The sequence below is a fragment of the Hemibagrus wyckioides genome, linkage group LG28 (genome assembly GCF_019097595.1).
Source record: "Hemibagrus wyckioides isolate EC202008001 linkage group LG28, SWU_Hwy_1.0, whole genome shotgun sequence".
In the NCBI taxonomy this organism is placed as follows: Eukaryota; Metazoa; Chordata; class Actinopteri; order Siluriformes; family Bagridae; genus Hemibagrus; species Hemibagrus wyckioides.
The window spans coordinates 16,579,648-16,607,098 of record NC_080737.1 but is presented as its reverse complement, the minus strand read 5'-3'; the positions used below and the strand labels follow the sequence as shown (position 1 = coordinate 16,607,098).

General features: G+C 39.4%; 4 protein-coding genes and 1 pseudogene across 6 annotated transcripts; 4 read left to right on the top strand and 1 right to left on the bottom strand.

The window, feature by feature from the left end:
- The first annotated feature begins 103 nt into the window (after positions 1-103).
- On the top strand, positions 104-4,510 carry LOC131348115 (UDP-glucuronosyltransferase 2C1-like). The gene is made up of 6 exons (XM_058382745.1): positions 104-1,015; positions 1,985-2,133; positions 2,557-2,688; positions 3,002-3,089; positions 3,162-3,381; positions 3,985-4,510. Exons 1-6 carry the CDS (start codon positions 283-285, stop codon positions 4,265-4,267), a joined length of 1,605 nt encoding a protein of 534 aa, XP_058238728.1. The 5' UTR covers positions 104-282; the 3' UTR covers positions 4,268-4,510.
- A 659-nt stretch (positions 4,511-5,169) lies between these two features.
- Positions 5,170-11,355, top strand: LOC131348116 (UDP-glucuronosyltransferase 2C1-like). 3 transcript variants are annotated; one of them, XM_058382749.1, is made up of 7 exons: positions 5,170-5,705; positions 8,082-8,494; positions 8,653-8,801; positions 9,229-9,360; positions 9,570-9,657; positions 9,730-9,949; positions 10,609-11,355. In XM_058382749.1, exons 1-7 carry the CDS (start codon positions 5,380-5,382, stop codon positions 10,889-10,891), a joined length of 1,611 nt encoding a protein of 536 aa, XP_058238732.1. In that variant the 5' UTR covers positions 5,170-5,379; the 3' UTR covers positions 10,892-11,355. The 3 variants fall into 3 exon arrangements, with proteins under 3 accessions (XP_058238732.1, XP_058238730.1, XP_058238731.1); XM_058382747.1 differs by lacking the exon at positions 8,082-8,494 and having other exon boundaries at positions 5,173-6,112; XM_058382748.1 differs by lacking the exon at positions 5,170-5,705 and having other exon boundaries at positions 7,021-8,494.
- Positions 11,356-11,387: 32 nt separating this feature from the next.
- LOC131348696 (UDP-glucuronosyltransferase 2C1-like) lies at positions 11,388-15,909 on the top strand. Its single transcript, XM_058383829.1, has 7 exons — positions 11,388-11,427; positions 12,134-12,874; positions 13,863-14,011; positions 14,333-14,464; positions 14,756-14,843; positions 14,916-15,135; positions 15,627-15,909. Exons 1-7 carry the CDS (start codon positions 11,388-11,390, stop codon positions 15,907-15,909), a joined length of 1,653 nt encoding a protein of 550 aa, XP_058239812.1.
- Positions 15,910-17,714: 1,805 nt separating this feature from the next.
- Positions 17,715-20,780, bottom strand: LOC131348695 (UDP-glucuronosyltransferase 2B7-like; annotated as a pseudogene).
- A 2,322-nt stretch (positions 20,781-23,102) lies between these two features.
- LOC131348366 (UDP-glucuronosyltransferase 2C1-like) lies at positions 23,103-26,812 on the top strand. Its single transcript, XM_058383221.1, has 6 exons — positions 23,103-23,829; positions 24,861-25,009; positions 25,320-25,451; positions 25,789-25,876; positions 25,948-26,167; positions 26,539-26,812. The coding sequence occupies exons 1-6, from the start codon at positions 23,103-23,105 to the stop codon at positions 26,810-26,812; spliced, it is 1,590 nt and encodes a 529-aa protein (XP_058239204.1).
- The last annotated feature ends 639 nt before the right edge of the window (positions 26,813-27,451 follow it).

The window sequence follows — 27,451 nt, the reverse complement described above, 5'->3', positions numbered from 1 at the left end:
TTACGATGAAGTGTTTTATCATTTAATAAGTCAGGGCTGTTTGTTAGATCTGCCACTAGAGGGCAGTGTTATGTAATGAACTGAGCAGAAGGAAAAACAGCGGCGTTGCTCAGTAACTTCCTGGTTGAATTCTTCCTGGTGTCTCTCCTGGTCAGATTTGTGTGTCTTTATGGTCAGACATTTGCTCTGCTGTTGGGAATAAAGGTCAACGTTTTGTTTTAACTCGACAGATGTGGACTTTTGCAGGATTTCTGCTCTGGCTTGTTCCACGTGTGAGATAGAATGAGTGCATGTGAGAGAGCTTCTCTCTGCTTCCTGCTCCTGCTCGGTCTGATCCAGACTCCACTGTGTGTGACAGCTGGGAAGATCCTCGTCTGGCCAGGAGAATTCAGTCACTGGCTCAACATGAAAACCATCTTAGATGAGCTTATAGCCAGAGGACACAGTGTGACCATCGTTACCCACAGTGCTACACCGTTTCTACTGAAAGACCAGTCTCAGGGCTACACCATGGAGATCATACAGGTGCCTTACAGCAAAGAGGACATTACGGATACCATGGATAGGGCTTTCATGTACTGGATTTATGATCTGCCAAATGTCAACAAGTTCCAAGCCTTTTTGAAGATTACTGAATCAGTTGGCATGATGATGGAGCAGAATAAAGTGTTATGCAGAGAGCTTTTTGCACGAGAAGATCTGCTGGAGAAGTGGAGAATGGAAAAGTTTGATGTTCTTCTGACAGACGCTGTGTCTATGGGTGGGGAACTGCTTGCACAGAAGCTCAATCTGCCCTTCATCATCAGTTTAAGGGGCTTTATTGCGAGTTCCCTGGAGCGACAATGTGGGAAGCTACCGACACCATCGTCCTATGTTCCTGCATTCGCACTGAGCTATACAGATCACATGGATTTCCTGCAGAGAGTGACAAATTTTTTGTTTAATGTCCTTCAGGACATAGTGTTTAATCTAGTGGCCATGGTGAAATGGGATCCCCTCTTTTCAGAAGTCATGGGTAAATGATTTCTCTCATTTGTGCTTTCATTTAGGCTGCAGGTTTAGAAAAGGAGAATACTATGGAAAAACATGTAAAACCTCTCAGTTTAGTTCTTGTCCTCAGCAAAAAAAAATGAAAAGTGAATAGAAAAGTCCAAACGTACATGTAGACACACTTACTAATCTAACTAGGCTCTAGGTATGAATGAGTGTCTAAACGTACATGTGTGCATGCGATAATCTCGCGTCCCATCCAGGTGAACGCTCCTACCGTGTACCCCAGGTTGCTGGGATAGGTTTCTGGCACTGACCATCGTGATTCTGACCAGGATAAAGTAGCTGCTGAAGATTAATAAATGTGCATAAGGTTTAATATCTCTTAGAATCTTTTCCCATCTGTCATCTTGAACAGGTTCTGTGTTAATGATCTACAAGATTATGACATTTGTCCAAGGTCCAATGATCTATATATATCAATAATAATCAACATATCAACCAAATCAATAATATCAACCAATGATCTATAATATCAGTAACCACTTCTGAAGCAAACAATAGTTGGAAAAGTGGAAACACTCCTTCTGTTTTCAAACATTTTGTCACAAGTGGCTTAGTGGACATTTTGTTTGCTACAATGGTGAGGAACTGATCTTCTGCCTGCTTGGTCATTCTGCTGCTGAGCTTGTCTGAAACGGCTCACAGTGGCAACATATTGGTTCTTCCTGGTGAATACAGTCACTGGCACAACTTGCATGTAATTGTTGAGGAGCTCATGGACCGGAATCATAGAGTGAGCGTTCTGACACACTCTACCAAAATGTCTTGGTAAGCTGAAGCATTAAGAGTTCCTTTGACCGGAGCTAAGGGGCCGAGCCCAACCCCTGAAAACAACCCCTGAATACAATGATTTGGAGGGGTGTCCCAAAACTTTTGCCAATATATTGCCAAGATATAAAGCATGCTGTTTTTGTGTTCCTGTACTTCACAGGCAAACCCACAACAGTATGTGAATCTATGAACAGAGCTGACATCTGGTTAATCCGAACTTATTGGGACTTTGAATATCCACGGCCGCTCCTCCCAAACTTCAAATTTGTCGGTGGATTACACTGCAAACCTGCAAAACCTCTACCAAAAGTAAGTTTTCTAAGTTCTCGTGTCTCACAGCTTATATTTTTTTGCTGTCTTGTTCCTTAGTAATGAACGCATATATAATACTCTTATTATACTCACTGTGTGAAAATGACAAAGCATACAAAGGCGTAGTTTTACTGAGATCATTGAACAATTACAAAACCTTTACTACCCCACTGGTGTTCAGTTACTGTAATGTGGATAAAAAGGGATGATTTATTTGTGCTAGACTTTTATTTCTATGACACAAAGGATTTACTGCAGTTTTATGAAAGACCATATCGCCTCAGTATACAGTCGAAGAAAGTCACACTTGATTATATTTTCAAACCGAATAATGAATTGGAAACTTATGGCAAAATAAAGAAGGCCAGTGTAGTCACTGTAATCTGTCTCATAAATAACTTTGCATTTTGGTTTTTATAGGAGATGGAGGACTTTGTCCAGAGCTCAGGAGATGATGGTATTGTAGTGTTTTCACTAGGCTCCATAATAAAAAACCTCACCAAAGAGAGAGCGAACACCATCGCTTCAGCACTCGGACAGATTCCCCAAAAGGTCTGAGTCTACACCATTAGTAATTCACATCTACATACATAATCCACACACTAGGTGCCATATTTGTTATCTGAAACTGTTTTTAACAATATAAATATAATTTATAGTTCATTGATTCTGAATGTTTTGAGGATAGCCCTTTATTGCAGAAAGTAGTGTTGTACCTCACAGACACTGGGTTTCCTCTGGGTTCTCCGGTTTTCTTCCACATCTTAAAGAAAGAAAAGTCAAAAGGCAGATTGACTACTGTAAATTTCCAGTAGGTGTTGATTTAGACCAGTTCCTCAGATCTGAATCCTGTGTGTAATTTCAGGTCTTGTGGCGATACACTGGTGAGAAACCAGAAACTCTTGCTCCTAATACAAGAGTCTATGACTGGATTCCTCAGAATGATTTACTAGGTAAGGAACGTTTGTTTGTTTAATATTACATTCTGTTGAAGTAAATAAAACACTAATGATTTGTATCTACAGGACATCCTAAAACCAAGGCCTTCATCACGCATGGAGGGACTAATGGTATATATGAAGCTATTTATCATGGAGTTCCCATGGTGGGTCTGCCACTGTTTGGTGATCAGCCTGATAATCTCAATCACATGATATCCAAAGGAGCTGCTGTGATGCTTGACATTAACAAAATCGACTCCGAGGACTTAAAGCAAGCTGTCAATGAAGTCATTAACAATCCATCGTGAGTGAAAGAATTTGATTTCATTAACTGGCTCTTAAAGATGTATGTAGAAAACTCAATAAGCACCTTCACCTGAAAAATTACTACATCCTTCTCATGTAATCAAATTAGACCAAATTAAGTATTGTGAGCTTGGTAGCTTTACAAATTTTGACCATAATATAATCACCATTCAGTCAGTCATTTTCTGTCCACTGTTCCTGATGGGGTCATGATGTTGAACAAGCTTAGATGGTGTCCCTCACCACTGCTGAATACTGAATTCTGAATTGTGATTTGGTGCAGATACGCAATTAAGGGTTAGAGCAGGCATTCCCAACATTTCTGGTCAGTGGCCTTTCGTTAGAAAGACACTCCAAAGACCTAAACCTTTAAAAACTCCTCACAGAACACTTCCTGCTTTGGAACACATAGTGTATAACCAATTAAGCAATTTTATGGATTTGTAAAGATGAAGATATTTTTAGTAGTCATATTAATGCATGTTAATGACGTATGAACAGGGCTTAAGAATTTCATTAAATTCGCAAGCATTATTCAGTCTATAAATGTCTTTACACAACATGACACAAATGTTTAGTTTCTAATTTTTTCCTTCCTTAGGTACAAGGAGAGCATGATGAGGCTATCCCAAATCCATCATGACCAACCGATGAAGCCGCTGGACCGAGCTGTCTTCTGGATCGAGTTTGTGATGCGCCATAAGGGGGCCAAGCACCTGAGAGTCGGAGCCCATAACCTCACGTGGTATCAGTACCACTGCTTGGACGTTGCTACCTTTCTACTTTCTGTAATTGCACTAGTCGTGTTCATCTTTGTGAAAACGTGCAGATGGCTCTTCCGGAAATGTTGCAGAAAGACAGCAGCAAAGAGCAAGAAAGAGTGAAGCATGTGTAGATGAACGTGTCAATAATTACTGTGACATACATTTTAGGAATAAAGCACTGCATTAAATGTACACTGTACAAAACAGATGTTTTTTCCTGTTTATACAGTACAAGTCCAGGTTTACTTTTAAACGAGTCCAACACTATCGGGTACAAAGCAATCTGTTTTTTTTTATCTGTATCATTTACATTGTGGTCTCCTTTTTAAATAAGGATAAAAAATAAAAACATTTTTAGATTAATTGCTGATAGTATAAAATTGTCTGCTCTTTCTTTTTTAATCATTCAAACAGAATTGATCAAATTAAGAACTGTTTTCTTTTCATCATCTCGGCTGGAGCTGTGAGGTGCATAGCAAATCACAAGCCTTTATATGTCACATACACTATACGGCACAGTAAAACTCCTTTTTTTTTGCATATCCCAGCTTGCTAGAAAGATGTGGTCAGAGCATAGGGTCAGCTATGATACGGGGAGGTGTAAGGAACTCATTTAAGGGTGCAGCATTTGGTAGCTTGGAGGTGTTAGGGCTTGAACCCCCAACCTTTTTATCAGTAACCCAAAGTCTTAACCATTGATAAGGTTGTCCACTGTACCACTGTGTAGATGTATTCAATTACAGAATACACCAATCAGCCATAACATTATGACCACCTGCCTAATATTGTGTTTGTCCCTCTTTTGCTGCCAAAACAGCCCTGACCCGTCAAGGCATGGACTCCACTAGATCCCTGAAGGTTTGCTGTGGTATCTGGCACTAAGATCTTCGCAGAAAATCCTTTAAGTCCTGTAATTTGCGAGGTGGGGTCTCCATGGATCAGACTTGTTTGTCCTGTTTGTTAGATCTGCCACTAGAGGGAGTGTTATCTATTGCATCCAACTGGAAACTGAGCAGAAGGAAAAAACAGCGGCGTTTCTTAGTAACAGAGTTAACTTCCTGGTTGTTGCGCTTGTGGAATTCTTCCTGGTGTCTCTCCTGGTCAGATTTGTGTGTCTTTATGATCAGACATTTACTCTGCTGTTGGGAATAAAGGTCAACGTTTTGTTTTAACTCGACAGATGTGGACGTTTGCAGTATTTCTGCTCTGGCTTGTTCCACGTGTGAGATAGAATGAGTGCATGTGAGAGAGCTTCTCTCTGCTTCCTGCTCCTGCTCGGTCTGATCCAGACTCCACTGTGTGTGACAGCTGGGAAGATCCTCGTCTGGCCAGGAGAATTCAGTCACTGGCTCAACATGAAAACCATCTTAGATGAGCTTATAGCGAGAGGACACAGTGTGACCATCGTTACCCACAGTGCTACACCGTTTCTACTGAAAGACCAGTCTCAGGGCTACACCATGGAGATCATACAGGTGCCTTACAGCAAAGAGGACATTATGCACAACATGGACAGGATTTTAAAGTACTGCGTGTATGATCTGCCAAATATGAACAAGTTCCAAGCTTTTTTGAAGCTTACTGAAGCAATTGGCATGATGCTAGAGCAGAATAAAGTGTTATGCAGAGAGCTTTTTGCACGAGAAGATCTTCTGGAGAAGTGGAGAAAGGAAAAGTTTGATGTTCTTCTTACAGACTCTGTGAATGTATGTGGGGAACTGCTAGCACAAAAGCTCAATCTGCCCTTCGTTATCAGCATGAGGCCCTTTTTTGCAAATTTCATGGCACGACACTGTGGGCAGCTGCCAGCACCACCATCCTATGTTCCTGCCTTTGGCCTCGGCTATACAGATCACATGGATTTCCTGCAGAGAGTGATGAATATTTTGTTTATTGTATTTCACGATATCGTGTCTAATCTAGTGATCATGGCAAAATGGGATCCCTTCTTTACAGATGTCATGGGTGAATAATTATCTCTCATTTGTGATTTCATTTAGGCCGCAGGTTTAGAAAAGAAGAATACTGTTGAAAAATAGAAAACCTCTCACTTTACTTTTCACCTCAGCAAAAAAAGATATGTGAATAGAAAAGTCCAATAACGTGCATGTAGACACTCTGTGGACTGTGTGTCTAAATGTATTTTTGTGCATGGGCTGAACTGGCATCCCATCCAGGTGAATGCTCCTGCCATGCATCCTAGGTTGCTGGGATAGGTTTCTGGCCCTGACCATCATGATTCTGACCAGTATCAAGCAGCTGCTGAAGATTAATGAATGTGCATAAGGTTTAAAAATGTTGACATGTTGCGATAAAAATATTTAAGTTGTAACAGAGAGCTTGTGAGTCACATTTCGATGTGCTTCTGTATGACCCCATGGTGCTGACATAATGGTGGAAGCTCTCGAGCTGCCCAGTGTGATGTCTCTCCGAGTCTCTTTTGCGTATAATCTGGAGCGACTCTGTGGGCAGATGCCCGCTCTACCATCTTATGTACCTGCAGCTGCTGCTCAGGGGCATCTCACTGATTACATGGACTTTACAGAGCGATTAGAGAACATGTGATCAGTGAGATGCCCCTGAGCAGCAGCTCCAAAAAATTCTTAAACAAACACTGGATTGTAATCAGTGTAGTTACAGATATAAAGCTTACTGTATTTGTGTTCCTGTACTTCACAGGCAAACCCACAACACTATGTGAGACTATGGGCAAAGCTGACATCTGGTTAGGAGGTGCAGGACAGAGAACAAGCCTTTATGTCAAGTATACTATACAGCACAGTAAAACTCCTTTCTTTGCATATAGCTTGCTAGAAAAACCGTTGATGAGGCTGTCCACTGTACCACTCAAGCATTTAAGGGTGCAGCATTGGTAGCTTGGAGGTGTTAGGGCTTGAACCCCCAACCTTCTTATCAGTAACCCAGAATCTTAACTGTTGATGAGGTTGTCCACTGTACCACTATGTCAGCTTTGAGGGTGTGAATGGGTAAGTAGAGTTACCACAGTCCTGTGTGAGATTTATACCAGTTATCCATGTTATCAGTGTTACTGCCACATTAGCATTCTGTAGATGTATTCAATTACAGCATACACCAATCAGCCATAACATTATGACCACCTGCCTAATATTCTGTCAGTCCCCCTTTTGCTGCCAAAAAAGCCCTGACCCGTCAAGGCATGGACTCCACTAGATCCCTGAAGGTGTGCTGTGGTATCTGGCCACTGTCCAAAAACATGAATGTAGGCATACTTGCTCCTCTAAATTGGCCTTAGGTATGAAAGAGTGTCAAAACATTAATGTGTGTATGCGATGAAACGACATCCCATCCAGGTGAAAGCTCCTGCCGTGCATTCTAGGTTGCTGAGGTTTCTGGTCCTCGCTACCATCATGTTGTGATAAAAAAAAAATTCAGGCGAACTTAATACCTCTTATAACACCTGTCCATGTCAGACAGGTTCTGTGTTAATGATCTACAAGATTATGACATTTGTCCCAGGTCCTGTGATTTATCGCAGATCATTAACCACTTCTGAAGCAAACAATAGTTGGACAAGTTGAAACACTCCTCCTGTTTTCGAACATTTTGTCACAAGTGGCTTAGTGGACATTTTATTTGCTGCAATGATGAGGAACAGGTCTTCTGCCTGCTTGGTAATTCTGCTGCTGAGCTTGTCTGAAACGGCTCACAGTGGCAACATACTGGTTCTTCCTGGTGAATACAGTCACTGGCGCAACATGCATGTCATTGTTGAGGAGCTCATGGACCGGAATCACAGCGTGACCGTTCTGACACACTCTGCCTCACCTACACTGAAACATAGCCAAAAGGACAGGTTCAACTTCATGTCTTTTCAAATCGACATGGAACAACAGGAGGCAGACAACTTTTGGCAGAGCTTTATCAGTGTGTGGATGGATGAAAACACTACCAGCTTTCAAAAGCTGATCTTGTTTTGGAACATGATGTCCAGGATGTCTCATTATACACAGGCTGTGTGCAATGGAATGCTTGGTAACAGAGATCTTGTGACTTTGCTGAAGGAGTCGCATTTCGATGTGCTTCTGTATGACCCTATGATGCCATGTGCTGACATGATGGCCGAAGCTCTCGAGCTGCCCAGTGTGATGTCTCTCCGAGTCTCTTTTGCATATAATCTGGAGCGACTCTGTGGGCAGATGCCCGCTCCACCATCTTATGTACCTGCAGCTGCCGCTCAGGGGCATCTCACTGATCACATGGACTTTACAGAGCGATTAGAGAACATGCTACTATACATCATACACACATCGATGATGATACTTCAGCAAAAGTTAAGCTTTGATAGATATTTCAGCGAATTACCTGGTATGATGTAGCACTGCAGCTTTATATATTTTCCGACTGCTTGACAAGTTCATTCTAAATTATACACAATTCCAAAAAATTCTTAAACAAACACTGCATTGTAATTAGTGTAGTTACAGATATAAAGCTTGCTGTATTTGTGTTCCTGTACTTCACAGGCAAACCCACAACACTATGTGACACTATGGGCAAAGCTGACATCTGGTTAGTCCGAACTTATTGGGACTTTGAATATCCACGGCCGCTCCTCCCAAACTTCAAATTTGTCGGTGGATTACACTGCAAACCTCCAAAACCTCTACCAAAAGTAAGCTCTCTAAGTTCTCGTGTCTGACAGATTGTTGCAAGAGATGAACGCATGTATAATACTCTTATTATACTCACTCTGGGAAAATGACAAAGCATAGAAGGGCGTAGTTTACTGACTTTACTACAGATCATTGAATGATTACATAACCTTTACTACCCCACTGGTGTTCAGTTACTGTACTGTGGGTGAAATATATACATCTAGAACACAAATGACTAGATGACTAGATTACTGTGGTCTAGATTATTTTATTAAAGCCTATACCACCTTTTATATACCAGTATATTCTCAAAACCAATCACACTTGATTATATATTCAAATCGAATAATGATTTGAAATGAATGGCAATAAAAACAAGAAAGATGTCCAGTGCCGTCACTGTAATCTGTCTCATTAAATGACTTGCCATTTTGTTTTTTATAGGAGATGGAGGACTTTGTCCAGAGCTCAGGAGATGATGGTATTGTAGTGTTTTCACTAGGCTCCATGATAAAAAACATCACAAAAGAGAGAGCGAACACCATCGCTTCAGCACTCGGACAGATTCCCCAAAAGGTCTGAGTTTACACCATTAAAAATTCACATCTACATACATAATCCACACTCTACCTTACCTTACCAGATCCTAGGTTTCCTCTGGGTTGACCAGTTTTCTTCCACCTTTTAAAGAAATAAAAGTCAACTGGCAGATTGGCTACTCTAAATTTCCAGTAGGTGTTGATTTAGACCAGTTCCTCAGATCTGAATCCTATGTGTAATTTCAGGTCTTGTGGCGATACACTGGCGAGAAGCCAGAAAATCTTGGTCCTAATACAAGACTCTATGACTGGATTCCTCAGAATGATTTACTAGGTAAGGAACGTTTGTTTGTTTAATATTACATTCTGTTGAAGTAAATAAATCACTAATGATTTGTATCTTCAGGACATCCTAAAACCAAGGCCTTCATCACCCATGGGGGGACTAATGGAATTTATGAAGCTATTTATCATGGAGTTCCCATGGTGGGTCTGCCACTGTTTGGTGATCAGCCTGATAATCTAAATCACATGAAAACCAAAGGAGCTGCTGTGATGCTTGACTTCAACAAAATGGATTCCAAGGACTTGAAGCAGGCTCTCAATGACGTCATTAACAATCCATCGTGAGTGGATGAATTTGATCTGAGTAATTGGCTCTTTAAGATTAAAATCCCTTTAAGGAGGCATATAGATTCAATAAGCACCTTCACCTGCATAATTACATCTTTATTATTCAATCAAATTGAACCGAATTAAGTAATGTCAGCTTGGAAGCTTTATAAATATTTCTATTGCCATTCAGTCAGTCAGCCATTTTCTTTCCACGGTTCCTGATGGGGTCGTGGTGGCGAGCAGGCTGAGATGGTGTCCCTCACTACTGCTGAATACTGAATTCTGAATTGTGATTTGGTGCAGATATGAAATTAAAGGTTAGAGTAGCCATTCCCAACATTTCTGGTCAGTGGGCATTTGTTAGAAAGACACTCCAAAGACCTAAACCTTTATATAACCCTCCTTATATTTACAGAACACATAGCATATGCCCATTTTAAGAGATTTGATGGATTTGCAAAGATGAAGACATTTTTAGCAATCATAATGCCAGGTGTGAACAGATACACATTGTGGCTGTCTAACTTGTGAGCCGATCACCCAGGATGCTACTTTCATGTTGGAACAGGGCTTAAGAATCTCACTATGCATTTTTCAGACTATAAATGTCTTTACCCAACGTGACCCAAACATTTCATTAATTGTTGATAAAATGTTTTTCTTTTCTTAGCTACAAGGAGAGCATTATGAGGCTATCCAGAATCCACCACGACCAACCGATGAAGCCGCTAGACCAGGCCATATACTGGATCGAGTTTGTGATGCGGCATAAGGGGGCCAAGCACCTGAGGGTTCAAGCCCATAACCTCACGTGGTATCAGTACCACTGCTTGGACGTTGCTGCCTTTCTGCTCTCTGTAATTGCACTAGTCGTGTTCATCTTTGTGAAGACGTGTAGATGGCTCTTCCGTAAATGTTGCAGAAAGACACCAGCAAAGAGCAAGAAAGAGTGAATATGAATGTATTTTTTTAATTACTGTGATATTTTATATAAATACCATGATTAAAATGCTCTGTGTTAAATGTCTTTTCTAGCTATTCCTTTCATCATGCCAATTACCCCTTCCTGGCATCTTCTTCTTCATTGGCCCTTTTGCCCTTTATTCGATCTTCTCATCATCCCAGTTATAACCATCCCTTCCTTCATTCATGTGAATCCTACCCTCTACATCCCAACTCTCATCTTTTTAATCCCAATTCATCCTCTGTCTATGTTAAATGTCTTCCTTACACTGTAAAAGGTCTACACACCCCTGTTAGGGTTTTGTGATGTGAAACCAAAGAGAAACCAAGATAAATCTAAGCAAATCATTCCACAACAACAATAATGGAGCATGTGTTCAAAAGTAATTATCATACAACTGTTATCAATGAAGTGAGTCTCATAAATCCCAAATAAAGATAATCAATTTCTTGATATCCGCTTGGTTTTATCCAAATGCTGAAGCCATGGTTCTCAAAGATCTTATAAACCATGTGATCCTTCAAGGTATTGATCAGAAGAGGGGAACAATAGAATTTCCAAAATATTAAATGTACCAAGGAACAGTGTAAAGGCCACCATCAAGTGGAAAAAACAGGACACCACAGTGACATTGCTAAGAACAGAACATTCTTCCAAAATGACAAAGTGACAACTTATCCGTGAGTCTGCCAAGAGACCTAGAGCAATATTACAGGAGCTACAGAAATATCTTGCTAGTACTGGTCAAACCCTTCTCTTTAACAATCTCTTCACATGCCTGGGCTGTTATAAGTGGCTAGATGGGAGCCCATTCTCTATTAAAAAATAGAAAAATCCGTAAATCTGCTCCTGACTCTATGATGCCATGTGATTGATGCCATGTGATGTCATTGAATTACAGGTTGGTACACTTGTGACACTTTGCCTGCTGTTACTTTTAATACTAAAACAGAATTTATGTACCTCTCTCCATTTTTATCAACATGAACGCTCACTGTAAATAAGTCAGTTGTAATTGTGCGTCGAAATGTTATTACTCATAGGGTACTGGTTATTAATAGTTTACCACAATTTTTGGACAATCAGAATAAACAAGTTATTCTAACTTACCATCTTTAATTCTACTTTACTTATAGTTTTTGTGTCTTTGTGGTCAGAAACCTGCCCTGATATTGGAAATAAAGGTCAATGCTAAAGAATTACAGGTATTCTGCTCTGATTTAATCCTCAGATTCTTCTGCCATCATGAGTGCATGTGGGAGCGCTGCTCTCTGCCTTCTGCTCTTACTCTGTCTGACTCCGCTGTGTGTGACAGCAGGGAAAATCTTAATCTGGCCTGAGGAATTCAGCCACTGGCTCAACATTAAAATTATCATAGATGAGCTTATAGCAAGAGGACATAGTGTGACCATCATTACCCAGAGTGCTACACCGTCAATAAAGACAGATCAGTCTCCGGGCTACAATGTAGAGGTCATACAGGTGCCTCACAGCAAGGCAAAGGTTATTGACACATTCGACAGGTTTTTTAAATACTGGATGTACGACCTGCCAAATACCAACATGATCCATGCTTTTCTAAAGCTCACTGAAATAATAGACATGATGCTAGAGCAGAATAAAGCTCTATGCAGAGAGCTTTTTGCACGTGAAGATCTGCTGGAGAAGTGGAGAATGGAAAAGTTTGATGTTCTTCTGACAGACCCTGTGATTGTATGTGGGGAACTGCTAGCACAGAAGCTCAATCTGCCCTTCATAAACACTCTGAGTTCCAGTTATGGCAGTGTTATGGAGCGACTTTGTGGCCAGCTTCCTGCACCACCGTCCTATGTTCCTGCAGCTAGCCTGGGTTATACAGATCACATGGATTTCCTAGAGAGAGTGAAAAATGTTTTGTTTATTTTCTTTATAAATATTGCATCGGATCTCTTGGCTATGCTGAAATGGGATCATCTCTTTACAGAAGTCATGGGTAAATAATCATCTCTTCTTTGTGATTTCATTATGATTTCAGGTTTAGAAGAAAATATCACTGAAAAAACTAAAACCTCTCAGTTTAGTTTTCATCCTCGAAAGCCATTAGTGAAGCATGAAAAAAGACACAGAAAACATGGGCATGCTGTAACAGAAATCTGGTCAAGTGATCTTTTTTGCTTCAACATTTTTCCAGTCATTCTAAACAGTATGTGGTCATTCTCTGGCACAAGACTATAGTGCCATTTTTCTAACAGCTTTTAAGGTCATTAACCGTGCGTACAACAAGTGCAAGTCGGCACATGTCTAATGCTACAGGTAGCTTATTTGCCATTTTATTTAATACAATCATGATCAATAGATCTCTTACCTCCTTGGTATTGGTAATGTTGCTGCTGAACTTATTTCAAAGACTCAGTGTTAAAATATTAGTGTTTTAAAGCAAATACAGTCACAGAATGTGTGTCATTTTTGAGGAGCTCAACCACAGTGTAAACTGCTTTTGTTGATGGCCCCAAAACTCCATAAAAGGCAAAGCTTAAACCGAAATCATAGGAAAAATGCAGAATTTCAGAGGTAGTACATTATCTGGACTCGCGTCTATGCCAAAAAAATTTATTTTAGATCACAAAATCTAAAAAAAAAAAAAAATCGTCAGACAAAATCTGACTTAATTGTGGAATAAGTGAAATATATGTGAAATAAGTGAGGTGAAAAACTGCCACACTTCAATACAGTTCTGTATGATGATGCCATGTGCTGACCTGATGGTGGATGGTCTTGAGCTGCCCAGTCTCTTTTGGTCAATTTTGTAAATAATATACACCATCACTCTACCATAAGTATTTACAGCTACCAATCAGGGGCATCTGACTGATCACAAGGACTTTACAGAGCCTTTAGAGAACATACATAGGAGACATGGCATTAACTTTACAAAACTTTTACCAACTACACAACAGATTCTGTGTTCCTGTACTTCACAGGCAAACCCACAACACGGTGTGAATCTATGGGCAAAGCTGACATCTGGTTAATCCGAACTTATTGGGACTTAGAATTTCCACGGCCGCTCCTCCCAAACTTCAAATTTGTTGGTGGATTACACTGCAAACCTGCAAAACCTCTACCAAAAGTAAGTTCATTCTTGTGTCTGATGTCTTCCATTTTCAATCCATTCCATTTCTTTGTAATAGGAAATAAACAGAGCTTTGCTTTCCTGAATCATACTCACCATTGGTGTGTGGTGAAAATGCAAGATGCTTTAGCACCCAAATGCAGATTAACCTCAGTAAATTGTCAGTAAAATCAGTATATAACATTATTATATATTTTAAATTGTTCATGTGTAGAAAACAAACTGCAAAGCTGGAACAAAGGTCCAAGGCTTCCAATGTTATCTGGCAATGTCACTGTAATCTGTCTCATTAATACCTTCGCATTCTGGTTTTTATAGGAGATGGAGGACTTTGTCCAGAGCTCAGGAGATGATGGTATTGTAGTGTTTTCACTTGGCTCCATGATAAAAAACCTCACCAAAGAGAGAGCGAACACCATCGCTTCAGCACTCGGACAGATTCCCCAAAAGGTTTAGCAAAACTCAACTTGAAGCATATAATCTGATTATGAAAGATTTTAGGTGTCATTAGGCACCTACAGTACTCAGGCAATAGGATTATACTTATATCTACATGCACTGTCCCAAAGAGTTGTTATTTACTTTAGTATTCACCGATTCCTGTTTCTTTCAGGTTCTCCATTTTACTCCCAAAAATGTCAGTAGATAGATTAGCTACGATAAATTTTCAGTTAGTGATGAATAGACCTGGATAAGGTCACTTGTAGGTCCCTCAGATCTGAATCCTGTGTGTAATTTCAGGTCTTGTGGCGATACACTGGCGAGAAACCAGAAACTCTTGTTGCTAATACAAGAGTCTGTGACTGGATTCCTCAGAATGATTTACTAGGTAAGAAACATTTTCACTGTAGCTATAATATTCTGTTGAAGTAAATAAATCACTAATGATTTGTATCTACAGGACATCCTAAAACCAAGGCCTTCATCACCCATGGTGGGATTAATGGAATATATGAAGCTATTTATCATGGAGTTCCCATGGTGGGTCTGCCACTGTTTGCTGATCAGCCTGACAATGTAAATCACATGAAAGCCAAAGGAGCTGCTGTGATGCTTGACTTCAACAAATTGGGGACAGAGGACTTGAAGCAGGCTGTCAATGATGTCATTAAAAATCCATCGTGAGTGGATGTTGTGATTTCCATACAAGATGGTTCTTTGATATTAAGATCAGTTTAAGGGTGCATTTCAACGAGCATACTAATCTACTTAATTTTACATTTCTCATTAAATTCTCATTAATTCCTTCATGCTTTTCTTCATTCATTTATCTTTTCCTTTTCCTGATGTGGTAATGATGACTCAGGAAGTTAGCCCAGACCCAACAATATATTTCACCTCCTTAAGAGAGGAGAACAGAAATTCCCAAACTGTGCCTGACCAGCTTTAAGACATAAACATTATCGTCTTGCCTGAAGCATTCACCATACAGGACATTCCCCTAAACTTGATATACAATTTTTGAAAGTACAAACCAGTAAATATTGTATATTTATAACACTTGCAGCTGACATGGTTGAAGCTACTCTAAGATTAAAATGTCTAATTTCACAAACATGTTTCAGTCTAAACACAATATGATAGTTTTCTTTCATTTCTTTTCTTTTCATAGCTACAAGGAGAGCATTATGAGGCTTTCCCAAATCCATCATGACCAACCGATGAAGCCGCTGGACCGAGCTGTCTTCTGGATCGAGTATGTGATGCGCCATAAGGGAGCCAAGCACCTGAGAGTCGGAGCCCATAACCTCACGTGGTATCAGTACCACTGCTTGGACGTTGCTGCCTTTCTGCTCTCTGTAATTGCACTAGTCGTGTTCATCTTTGTGAAAACGTGCAGATGGCTCTTCTGGAAATGTTGCAGAAAGACACCAGCAAAGAGCAAGAAAGAGTGAATACGAATGTATTGTTAATTAGCGTGATATGTATGAAATGCACATAATGCACTTCCTCACACTGTACACTGTATGTACAAAGTCTACACACCCCTGTTAGGGTTTTGTGATGTGAAACCAAGATAAATCTTGCCAAATCATTGCACAAGATTTTATAATCTAGTATGTGTTCAAAGCTAATTATCATACAACTGTTATCAATGAAGTGAGTCTCATTAATCCCAAATAAAGAAAATCAATTTCATGATGCTCTCTTGGTTTTATCCAAATGCCGAAGCCATGGTCTTACAAAGCATGGGATCTCCTTGCTTCAAGGTATTGATCAGAAGAGGGGAACAATAGTATTTCCTAAACCATGGAATGGTGTAAATGCCGCCATCAAGTGGAAAAAATAGGACACCACAGTGGCATTGCTAAGAACAGAACGTTCCTCCAAAATAAAACGTTCCTCTAAAGTGAAAATTTATCATGGAGTCTACCAAGAGACCTAGAGCAAAATTAAAGGAGCTGCAGAAATATCTAGTTCTGGTCAGACCCTGCATGTTACAACAATCTCTTTAACAATCTCTTCACATGTCTGGGCTGTTGGGTAAAGTGTCTAGATGGGAACCCTTTGTCTTTCAAGCCCACCTGAATTTGGCCAGTTTGTGTGGAAAAACTTCTAATGGGCTAATGAAACCAAGGTGAAACCAAACCCACTGTAAAGCATGGAGTTGGCAGCATCATGCTATAGGGGCTGCTTCTCTTCAATCAGGACTGGGCCTGCTTGACTGAGTTTTTCCACAAATTGAAATACAAAAAGAGATTGTTGTAACATGCAGGTCTAGGTCTCTTGGTGGACTCCCTGATAAATTTTCACTTTGTGATTTTGTTTATTGTAGAGGAATGTTGTTCTTAGCAATGTCATTGTGGTGTCCTGTTTTTTCCACTTGATGGTGGCCTTTACACTGTTCCGTGGTACATTTAATGTTTTGGAAATTCTATTGTTCCCCTCTTCTGATCAATACCTCGAAGCAAGGAGATCCCATGCTTTGTAAGATCTTTGAGAACCATGGCTTCAGCATTTGGATAAAACCAAGCGGATATCAAGAAACGGAATATCTTTATTTGGGATTAATGAGACTCACTTCATTGATAACAGTTGTATGATAATTACTTTTGAACACATACTCCATTATAAAGTTTTGTGCAATGATTTGGCAAGATTTATCTTGGTTTCTCTTTGGTTTCACATCACAAAACCCTAACAGGGGTGTGTAGACTTTTTCCATACAGTGTACAGTGTGAGGAAGATATTTGGGATAGATAGAGGATGAACTGCTATTAAAAAGATGAGAGTTGGGATGTAGAAGGTAGGATTAACACGAGTGAAGGAAGGGATGGGTATAACTAGGATGATGAGAAGATGGAATAAAGGGCAAAAGGGCCAGAGAAGGAGAAGATGCCAGGAATTGGCATAATGAAAGGAAAAGCTAGAGAAGACACAATTAGCAATTTGGTCATTTCTGTTTGAATGACTAAAAATGATTATTTAATTGCATTAGAAATTAAGCTACAAATATGTATTTTAATCTTTACTTCAACCTCCTGAACATGTACATTTTATACATAACACAGTAATCAACAATATGTTCATATTCACTCTTTCTTGCTCTTTGCTGGTGTCTTTCTGCAACATTTACGGAAGAGCCATCTACACGTCTTCACAAAGATGAACACGACTAGTGCAATTACAGAAAGCAGAAAGGCAGCAACGTATCACTTTGTCTTAAAGAACCATCTTGTATGGAAATCACAATATCCACTTACGATGCATTGTTAATGACGTCATTGACAGCCTGCTTCAAGTCCTCTGTCCCCATTTTGTTAAAGTTAAGCGTCACTGCAGCTCCTTTGGCTTTCATGTGATTTACACTATCATGTTGATCAGCAAACAGTGGCAGACCCACCATGGGAACTCCATGATAAATAGCTTCATATATTCCATTAGTCCCTCCATGGGTGATGAAGGCCTTGGTTTTAGGATGTCCTGTAGATACAAATCATTAGCGCATTTACTTCAACAGAATGCAATATTATAGCTTCAGTGAAAATGTTTCTTACCTAGTAAATCATTCTGAGGAATCCAGTCATAGAGCCTTGTATTAGCAGCAAGAGTTTCTGGTTTCTCGCCAGTGTATCGCCACAAGACCTGAAATTACACACAGGATTCAGATCTGAGGGACTTACAAGTGACCTTATCCAGGTCTATTTAAAACTAACTGGAAATTTATCATAGCTAATCTATCTAGTGATATTTTTGGGGAGAAAAATGGAGAACCTCAAAGAATTCAAAATTAGTGAAAGCTTAAGTAAATAACAACTCTTTGGGACAGTGTCTGTAAATGTAAATGTAATCCTAGTGCCTGAGTAGTGTAGGTGCCTAATGACACCTAAAATCCTTGATAATTAGATCTTATAAATGTTTCAAGATGTGTTTTGCTAATTGTGTAAACTCAGACCTTTTGGGGAATCTGTCCGAGTGCTGAAGCTATGGTGTTCGCTCTCTATTTGGTGAGGTTTTTTTTATCATGGAGCCTAGTGAAAACACTACAATACCATCATCTCCTGAGCTCTGGACAAAGTCCTCCATCTCCTATACAAATTCAATTCAATTCAATTTTTTTTTGTATAGCACTTTTAACAAAGAGCATTGTCTCAAAGCAGCTTTACATGAGAAACAACATAAGAAAACAAACAGACAAACAGACAAACAGTCCTAGATGTTATCCCAAATGAGCAAGCCTGAGGTGACTGAGGCGACTGTGGCAAGGAAAAACTCCCTTACATGGTAAGTGGAAGAAACCTTGAGAAGAACCAGACTCAAATGGGAACCCATCCTCACTGGGGTGACAATTGTGTGATGCAGATACAGCATGTGTATAATGTTATGTAAATCAATAAGGAGGTTGTTGTCCACAGCGCTGCTTGAATATCCCAATCCTCACAAGCAGAACCCGGCTGGAGATGGTCCATCTCCGGATGCCCCTGGAGCCGGCACAGTCTCTGTATGCCTCGGGATGGGTAGAAGAAGGGAAACAATGGAACAGCATTAGCGTAGCTGCTGTTCATAATATTAGCAGTACTAGATGATAATGTGCATTTAATCAGATGTACTGGAGCACAAGGTTATGGGAAGTGTTAGATGTATGCCAGGCTAATGAGATAAGTCTTTAGTCTACATTTAACCTGGGAGACTGTGTCTGAGCCCCGAACACTGTCAGGAAGACTATTGCAAAGTTTTGGAGCTAAATACAAAAACGCTCTACCCCCTTTTGTGGACTTTGATATTCAAATGCAAAGTTATTAATGAGACAGACTTTATTCCAGTTTTGCAGTTTGCTTTCTGTACATGAACAATTCTGAATATATAATAGTGTTATACACTGACTTTACTGACAATTTACTGAGGTTAATCTGCATTTGTGTGCTAAAGGAATTGTATCTTGTATTTTGAACACACACCAATGGTGAGTATGATTCAGAAAGCAAAGCTTTGTTCATTTACTATTACAAAGACACGAGAATGAACTTACTTTTCGTAGAGGTTTTGCAGGTTTGCAGTGTAATCCACCAACAAATTTGAAGTTTGGGAGGAGCGGCCATGGATATTCCAAGTTCCAATAATTTCGGATTAACCAGATGTCAGCTTTGCTCATAGATTCACACCGCGTTGTTGGTTTGCCTGTGGAGTACAGGAACACAGCTGTACTTGTTGTGTAGTTGTTAAATCTAGCTGGTCAAACCAAGTCTTCCATGTATAATAGCATGTTTTCTAAATGCTCTGTAAAGTCCATTTGATCAGTGAGATGACCCTGAGTGGTAGCTGAATGTACATTTGATGGTAGAGCAATGGTGTATATTATACACAAAGTGTATAAAAGTGACCAGAAGAGATATCACACTGGGCAGCTCAACATTATCCACCATCAGGTCAGCACATGGCATCATACAGAAGTATATTGAAGTGTGGCAATTTTTCACCTCACTTATTTCACCTTACTTAAAGTCTATTTCTGCATTTTTCCTATGATTTCAGTTGAGCTCTGCCTTTTATGGAGTTTTGGGGCCATCAACAAAAACAATTTACACTGTGGTTCCGTTCCATGAGCTCTTCAAAAATGGCACACATGCTGTGACTGTATTTGCATTAAAACACTAATATTTTGGTATTGAGATATACGTTCAGTAGCAGCAATACCAATACCAAGGAGGTATGTCATGTGTCATGGGTATGTCAAGGAGGTATTAGTCATGGGCAAAAAAATCAGAGGTTTGTTCAAGTTTGCCAACTTGCGCTTGTTGTACGCACGGTTAATGACCTTAAAAGCTGAAAAACGTCACTATAGTCCTGTGCCAGAGAATGACCACATACTGTTTAGAATGACTGGAAAACTGCTGAAGCAAAAAACATCACTTGACCAGATTTCTGTTACAGCATGCCCATGTTTTCTGTGTCTTTGCTCATACTTCACTAATTTCTTTTGAGGATGAGAACTAAATTGAGAGATTTTAGTTTTTTCAGTGATATTTTCTTCTAAACCTGAAATCATAATGAAATCACAAAGAAGAGATGATTATTTACCCATGACTTCTGTAAAGAGATGATCCCATTTCACCATAGCCAAGAGATCTGATGCAATATTTATAAAAAAAATAAACAAAACATTTTTCACTCTCTGTAGGAAGTCCATGTGGTCTGTATAACCCAGTCTAGCTGCAGGAACATAGGACGGTGGTGCAGGAAGCTGGCCACAGAGTCACTCCATAACACTGCCATAACTGAAACTCAGAGTGTTTATGAAGGGCAGATTAAGCTCGTGTGCTAGCATTTGTACTAATGTTTATTCCCAATGGCAGGACAGGTTTCTGACCTCAAACTCACACTGACCTGCAAATAAAAATTAAGAAAAATACAAATATTTAAAAAATGAAGTAAAGTACAATTAAATATGGTAAGTTAGAGTAACTTGTTTATTCTGATTGTCCAAAAATTGTGGTAATTATTAATAACCAGTACAACTAACTTCTACTTTTTTCATTTATGTAACTTGACTGCAGGGACGGACACAATTTTAAGACAGAAAATCCCACACCAACCCAGGCCATGGGTCTTAATTTTTATTTGCAGGTCAATGTGAATTTGAGGTCAGAAACCTATCCTGCTATTGGAAATAAAAATCAATGCTTTACATGACAGATGTGTAGCATTATAGGTTTTCTGCTCTGATTGAATCCTCAGATTCTTCTGCCATCATGAGTGCATGTGGGAGAGCTGCTTTCTGCTTTCTCTTTACGGACGTCATGGGTAAATAATCATCTCTCCTTTGTGATTAAATTATGATTTAGAAGAAAATATATCACTGAAAAAACTAAAACCTCTCAATTTAGGTCTCATCCTCAAGAGAAATTAGTGAAGCATGAGCAAAGGCACACAAAATATGGGCATGCTGTAATAGAAATCTGGTCAAGTGATCTTTTTTGCTTCAGCATTTTTCCAGTCATTCTAAACAGGATGTGGTCATTCTCTGGCACATAACTGTAGTTACGTTTTTCTAACAGCTTTTAAGGTCATTAACCGTGCGTACAACAAGCGCAAGTTGGCAAACTTGAACAAACCTCTTTTTTTGCCCATGACTAATGTCACAAGTAGAATATTTGCCTTTTCATATAATAAACATGATGAATAGATCTTATACCTCCTTGGTATTGGTAATGTAGCAGCTGAACTTATTTCTCAATACCAAAATATTAGTGTTTTAATGCAAATACAGTCACAGCAAGTGTGTCAGTTTTGAGGAGCTCATGGAATGGAACCACAGTGTAAATTGTTCTTGCTGATGGCCCCAGACCCCATGAAAGGCAAAGCTCACTGATTCCTTTACTCTTGTGACTCCCAACTCTCATCTTTTTAATACCAAGGCATCCTCTATCTATCTCAAATATCTTCCTAAGAGGCTACACACCCCAGTTAGGGTTTTGTGATGTAAAACCGAAGAGAAACCAAGATAAATCTAACCAAATCATTCCACAACAATAATAGTGGAGCGTGTATTCAAGAGAAATTATCATACAACTGTTATCAATGAATCAACTCTCATTAATCCCAATTAAAAATAGTCAGTTTCTTGATATCCTCTTGGTTTCAGCCGAATGCTAAAGCCATGGTTCTCAAAGATCTTACAAAGCATGAGATCTCCTTGCTTCAAGGTATTGATCAGAAGAGGGGAACAATAGAATTTCCAAAACATTAAATGTACCACGGAACAGTGTAAAGGCCACCATCAAGTGGAAAATATAGGACACCACAATGGCATTACTAAGAACAGAATGTTCCTCCAAAATAAACAACGGTGACAACTTATTAGGGAGTCTGACATGAGACCTAGAGCAATATTAAAAGAGTTGCAGAAATTTCTGGCTAGTTCTGGTCAGACCCTGCATGTTACAACAATCTCTTTAACAATCTCTTCACATGTTTGGGCTGTTGAGTAGAGTGGCTAGATGGGAGCCCTTCCTCTTTCAAGCCCACCTGAATTTGGCCAAATTGTATGGCAAAACTTCTTATGGTCTAATGAAACCAAGGTAAAACCAAATCCACAGTGAAGCATGGTGTTGGCAGCATCATGCTATAGGGGCTGCTTCTAGGGACTAGGGCTCTAGGGAAGATAGAGGGAATCATGAATCATGAATAGCTCCAAATACCAATCTACTCTGTATCAAAACCTGCAGGCCACAGGAATGGTTTCTTAAGAGGAAGATGAGTGTTTTGGAATGGCCCAGATATAAATCAAATCCATGGGGAACCTCACAATTTTATAGATCTGAAACATTTTTGCCTGGAAGAGTGAAATAAAATTGCCAAATCAAGATGTGCCAACTTTTGCCAGTTTTGTATTTTGCAGATATAACATCTTCGCATTTGTATTACATGGCATCCATTCCATAAATCTGCTCCTGATTCTATGATGTCATATGTTGACTTGCAGATTGGTGCACTTGTTAAACTCTCCCTGCTGTTTCTATAGGTCAGTGTGTCTGTGTGGTCAGAAACCAGCCCTGCTTTTAGGAATAAAGGTCAATGCCCTCACATGACAGATTTGGAGTATTATAAGTTTTCTGCTCTGATTTAATCCTCAGATTCTTCTGCCATCATGAGTGCATGTGGGAGAGCCACTCTCTGCCTTCTGCTCTTACTCTGTCTGACTCCGCTGTGTGTGACAGCAGGGAAAATCTTAATCTGGCCTGAGGAATTCAGTCACTGGCTCAACATTAAAATGATCATAGATGAGCTTATAGCAAGAGGACATAGTGTGACCATCGTTACCCAGAGCGCTACACCGTCAATAAAGACAGATAAGTCTCCGGGCTACAATGTAGAGGTCATACAGGTGCCTCACAGCAAGACAGAGGTTACTGACACATTTGACAGGCTTATTAAATACTGGATGTACGACGTGCCAAATACCAACAAGTTTCAGGCTTTTCTGAAGCTCACTGAAATAACAGACAAGATGATGGACCAGAATAAAGCTCTATGCAAAGAGCTTTTTGCACGTAAAGATCTGCTGGAGAAGTGGAGAATGGAAAAGTTTGATGTTCTTCTGACAGACCCTGTGATTGTATGTGGGGAACTGCTAGCACAGAAGCTCAATCTGCCCTTCATAAACACTCTGAGATTCAGTTATGGCAGTGTTATGGAGCGACTCTGTGGCCAGCTTCCCGCACCACCGTCCTATGTTCCTGCAACTGGCCTGGGTTATACAGATCACATGGATTTCCTACAGAGAGTGAAAAATGTTTTGTTTATTTTCTTTATAAATATTCTATCTGATGTCCTGGCTATGGTGAAATGGAATCATCTCTTTACAGAAGTCATGGGTAAATAATCATGTCTTGTTTGTGATTTCATTTTCATTTTGACTTACAGGCAGTAATGATTAATAATTAAGTCAATTATCTCAAGTCTATTTATTGTATCTGACATTACTAATTATTCAAAGTACAGGCATTGAAGTGGTACAGTGGTGCAGTGGGTAGCACTGCTGCCACAGAGCTCCAGGGTCTCTTTAGTTCAATCCTGATCTTGATCTGTCTGTATGGAGTTTTGCATGTTGGGTTTTCTAGAGGTTCACTGATTTCCTCCAAGTTCTCTAGTTTTCCTCCACTGTCTGAAAATATGCCTTGTTTATACTACATTTCCCCTTCGTGTGATTATGTGCATAGTGCCCAGTGAATGACTGGTGTCCCATTTGTGAATATGAACATGAATATGCTCATGACCCACTGCAACCTTGACCAGGCTGAAACCATTAGTTAAGAATGAACCATGAAGGACCATAATGTAATAGAAATCTGTTTCAATTTGGTCATCTTTGTTGCTTCAGCATGTTTGTCATTCTAAACAGGATGTTGTTATTCCCTGGCACAAGACTACAGTGATGTTTTTCTGACAGCTTTTAAGGTCATTGACCGTGTGTACAACAAGCACAAGTTGGCCAACTTGAACAACCCTCCTATTTTTTTATTATTTGGTCTCACTTCTATGCCAAAAAATGTTATTTTAGAGCACAGCAACACGTGAAAAGACAAAATCTGACTAAATAATGGAAAAGGTAAAATATACATGAAATAAGTGAGGTGAATAACTGCCACACTTCAATATAATTCTGTATGACCTCATGATGCCATGTGCTGACCTGATGGTGGATGGTCTTAATCTGCCCAGTGTGATGTCTCTTCTGAATAATATACACCATCACTCTATATGTACTTACAGCTACCAATCAGGGGCATCACATGGACTTTACAGAGCGTTTAGAGAACATGCTACTATACATAGAAGACATGGCATTCACTTCACAAAACTTTTACTAACTAGACAGGAATTTCTGTGTTCCTGTACTTCACAGGCAAACCCACAACGCGGTGTGAATCTATGGGCAAAGCTGACATCTGGTTAATCCGAACTTTTTGGGACTTCGAATATCCACGGCCGCTCCTCCCAAACTTCAAAATGGTTGGTGGATTACACTGCAAACCTGCAAAACCTCTACCAAAAGTAAGTTCATTATTCATTATCTTATGTCTAACATCTTCCATTTTTAAGCTGTTCAATTCATTTGTAATAGGAAATAAACAGAGCTGAATCATACTCACCATTGATGTGTGGTGAAAATGCAAGATGCTTTAGCACCCAAATGCAGATTAACCTCAGTAAATTGTCAGTAAACTTAGTATATAACACTATTATATATTTTAAATTGTTCAAGTATAGAAAACAAACTGCAAAACTGGAACAAACAACCAAGGCTTCCAGTGTAGTCACTGTAATCTGTCTCATTAATACCTTTGAATTCTGGTTTTTATAGGAGATGGAGGATTTTGTCCAGAGCTCAGGAGATGATGGGATTGTAGTGTTTTCACTAGGCTCCATGATAAAAAACCTCACCAAAGAGAGAGCGAACACCATCGCTTCAGCACTCGGACAGATTCCCCAAAAGGTATGGGTTTACACAATCAGTGAATCACATCTTGAAACATAATCTATAATCTGATTATGAAGGATTTTAGGTGTCATTAGGCGCCTAGACTACACAGGCACTAGGGTTCAGTTACATCTACAAGCACTGTCCCAAAGAGTTGTTAAACTTAAATTCATTTAGACAAAATAATTAGAATTGATTTTGGTTTTCACTAATTCTGAATTCTTTAAGGTTCTCCATTTTATCCCTCAAAATGTAGATAGACTGGCTACAATAAATTTCCAATTAGTGATGAATAGACCTGGATAAGGTCACTTGTAAGTCCCTTAGATGTGAATCCTGTGTGTAATTTCAGGTCTTGTGGCGATACACTGGTGAGAAACCAGAAACTCTTGCTGCTAATACAAAACTCTATGACTGGATTCCTCAGAATGATTTACTAGGTAAGGAACATTTTCACTGAAGCTATATTACATTCTGTTGAAGTAAATGCGCTAATGATTTGTATCTACAGGACATCCTAAAACCAAGGCCTTCATCACCCATGGAGGGGCTAATGGAATATATGAAGCTATTTATCATGGAGTTCCCATGGTGGGTCTGCCACTGTTTGCTGATCAACATAGCAATGTAAATCACATGAAAGCCAAAGGAGCTGCTGTGATGCTTAATTTCAATAAAATGGGGACCGAGGACTTGAAGCAGGCTGTCAATGACGTCATTAACAATCCATCGTAAGTGGATATTGTGATTTCCATACAAGATGATTCTTTAAGATTAAGATCAGTTTAAGGGTGCATTTCAACAAGCACATTAAGCTGCTCAATTTTACATTTCTAACTGAATTATCATTAATTCTTAGGAAATGCCCAAACTGTGCTTGACAAACTTTCAAGACAAAGACATTCACACTTGAAATGTGCCTGATGCATTCATACAGGACATTTGATATAAAAATTTTTAAAGTACAAACCAGTAAAAATTTGTATATTTATCACACTTGCAGTTGGCTAAGTTGAAGCTACCCTAAGATCATCCAAGTGTCTAATTTCACAAACATGTTTCCGTCTAAACACAATTTGATAGTTTTTTTCTTCTTTCTTAGCTACAAGGAGAGCATGATGAGGCTATCCCAAATTCACCGTGATCAACCGATGAAGCCGCTAGACCAGGCCGTATACTGGATTGAGTATGTAATGCGCCATAAGGGGGCCAAGCACCTAAGAGTTGAAGCCCATAACCTCACGTGGTATCAGTACCACTGCTTGGATGTGGCTGCCTTCCTGCTCTCCATAATTGCATTGGTTGTGTTAGTCTTTGTGAAGACGTGCAGTTGGTTCTTCCGTAAATGTTTCATAAAAAAGATCAAGAAAGAGTGAAGCATGCAGTGCATTTATCTGTATTAATCATTACTGTGATCAATTTAGAACTAAAATGCCCTGTGATGCATGAAACTATACTTCTGTTTTACATTTTTTTTAGTCACAGTACAAAAAAGTTCATTTTTAGAGTTCTATCTGTATCGTGTAACATGTGGATTTCTTCAAATAAAATTAATAGCTGGTTTGCTCTTAATAGTGTGCGATCTGATGACCAATGCCTTTTTCAGTCACCAGATAATCATTATTCAACATAATCTAATCTTTTCCACTTTGTTTATTTTTAATTTGTTTTTCACTTAGCTATGTGGTTAATATTGGTTAATACAGCTAACTAGTAATGTCCCCCACCCAACACTTAAAAACAATATTGTTATTATTAATATATTACAACGATGTTATAACATATGTTATATCAGTTTGGAATAATAAACATTACTGTAAAATAGCAGGTTGTTATGATTGCACCCATAACCTTTGAGCGTTCAACCCCAACATCAGTTCCTGACCTCACTGATGCTATTCTGGATGACTGGGAAAACCCCACACCCAACATTTGTTTTTATTATTTGTATTTATTTATTTGTTATTTGTTGACTTGATGTTGACTTACCACAATCTGGCAACCTTTATCCCGTT

What these genes read in the sequence shown, in the direction of transcription:
- LOC131348696 (XM_058383829.1), top strand. Translation starts at nt 11,388, where the DNA reads ATGGTTCTCAAAGATCTTATAAACCATGTGATCCTTCAAG. An exon ending in CTGCAAAACCTCTACCAAAA is followed by an intron (nt 14,012 to 14,332) that starts GTAAGTTCATTC and finishes TGGTTTTTATAG; the next exon opens with GAGATGGAGGACTTTGTCCA. An exon ending in GATGTCATTAAAAATCCATC is followed by an intron (nt 15,136 to 15,626) that starts GTGAGTGGATGT and finishes TTCTTTTCATAG; the next exon opens with CTACAAGGAGAGCATTATGA.
- LOC131348115 (XM_058382745.1), top strand. Translation starts at nt 283, where the DNA reads ATGAGTGCATGTGAGAGAGCTTCTCTCTGCTTCCTGCTCCTGCTCGGT. An exon ending in CTGCAAAACCTCTACCAAAA is followed by an intron (nt 2,134 to 2,556) that starts GTAAGTTTTCTA and finishes TGGTTTTTATAG; the next exon opens with GAGATGGAGGACTTTGTCCA. An exon ending in GAAGTCATTAACAATCCATC is followed by an intron (nt 3,382 to 3,984) that starts GTGAGTGAAAGA and finishes TTCCTTCCTTAG; the next exon opens with GTACAAGGAGAGCATGATGA.
- LOC131348366 (XM_058383221.1), top strand. Translation starts at nt 23,103, where the DNA reads ATGAGTGCATGTGGGAGAGCCACTCTCTGCCTTCTGCTCTTACTCTGT. An exon ending in TCTCTTTACAGAAGTCATGG is followed by an intron (nt 23,830 to 24,860) that starts GTAAATAATCAT and finishes TGTACTTCACAG; the next exon opens with GCAAACCCACAACGCGGTGT. An exon ending in CTGCAAAACCTCTACCAAAA is followed by an intron (nt 25,010 to 25,319) that starts GTAAGTTCATTA and finishes TGGTTTTTATAG; the next exon opens with GAGATGGAGGATTTTGTCCA.
- LOC131348116 (XM_058382749.1), top strand. Translation starts at nt 5,380, where the DNA reads ATGAGTGCATGTGAGAGAGCTTCTCTCTGCTTCCTGCTCCTGCTCGGT. An exon ending in TCGGACAGATTCCCCAAAAG is followed by an intron (nt 9,361 to 9,569) that starts GTCTGAGTTTAC and finishes GTGTAATTTCAG; the next exon opens with GTCTTGTGGCGATACACTGG. An exon ending in TCCTCAGAATGATTTACTAG is followed by an intron (nt 9,658 to 9,729) that starts GTAAGGAACGTT and finishes TTGTATCTTCAG; the next exon opens with GACATCCTAAAACCAAGGCC.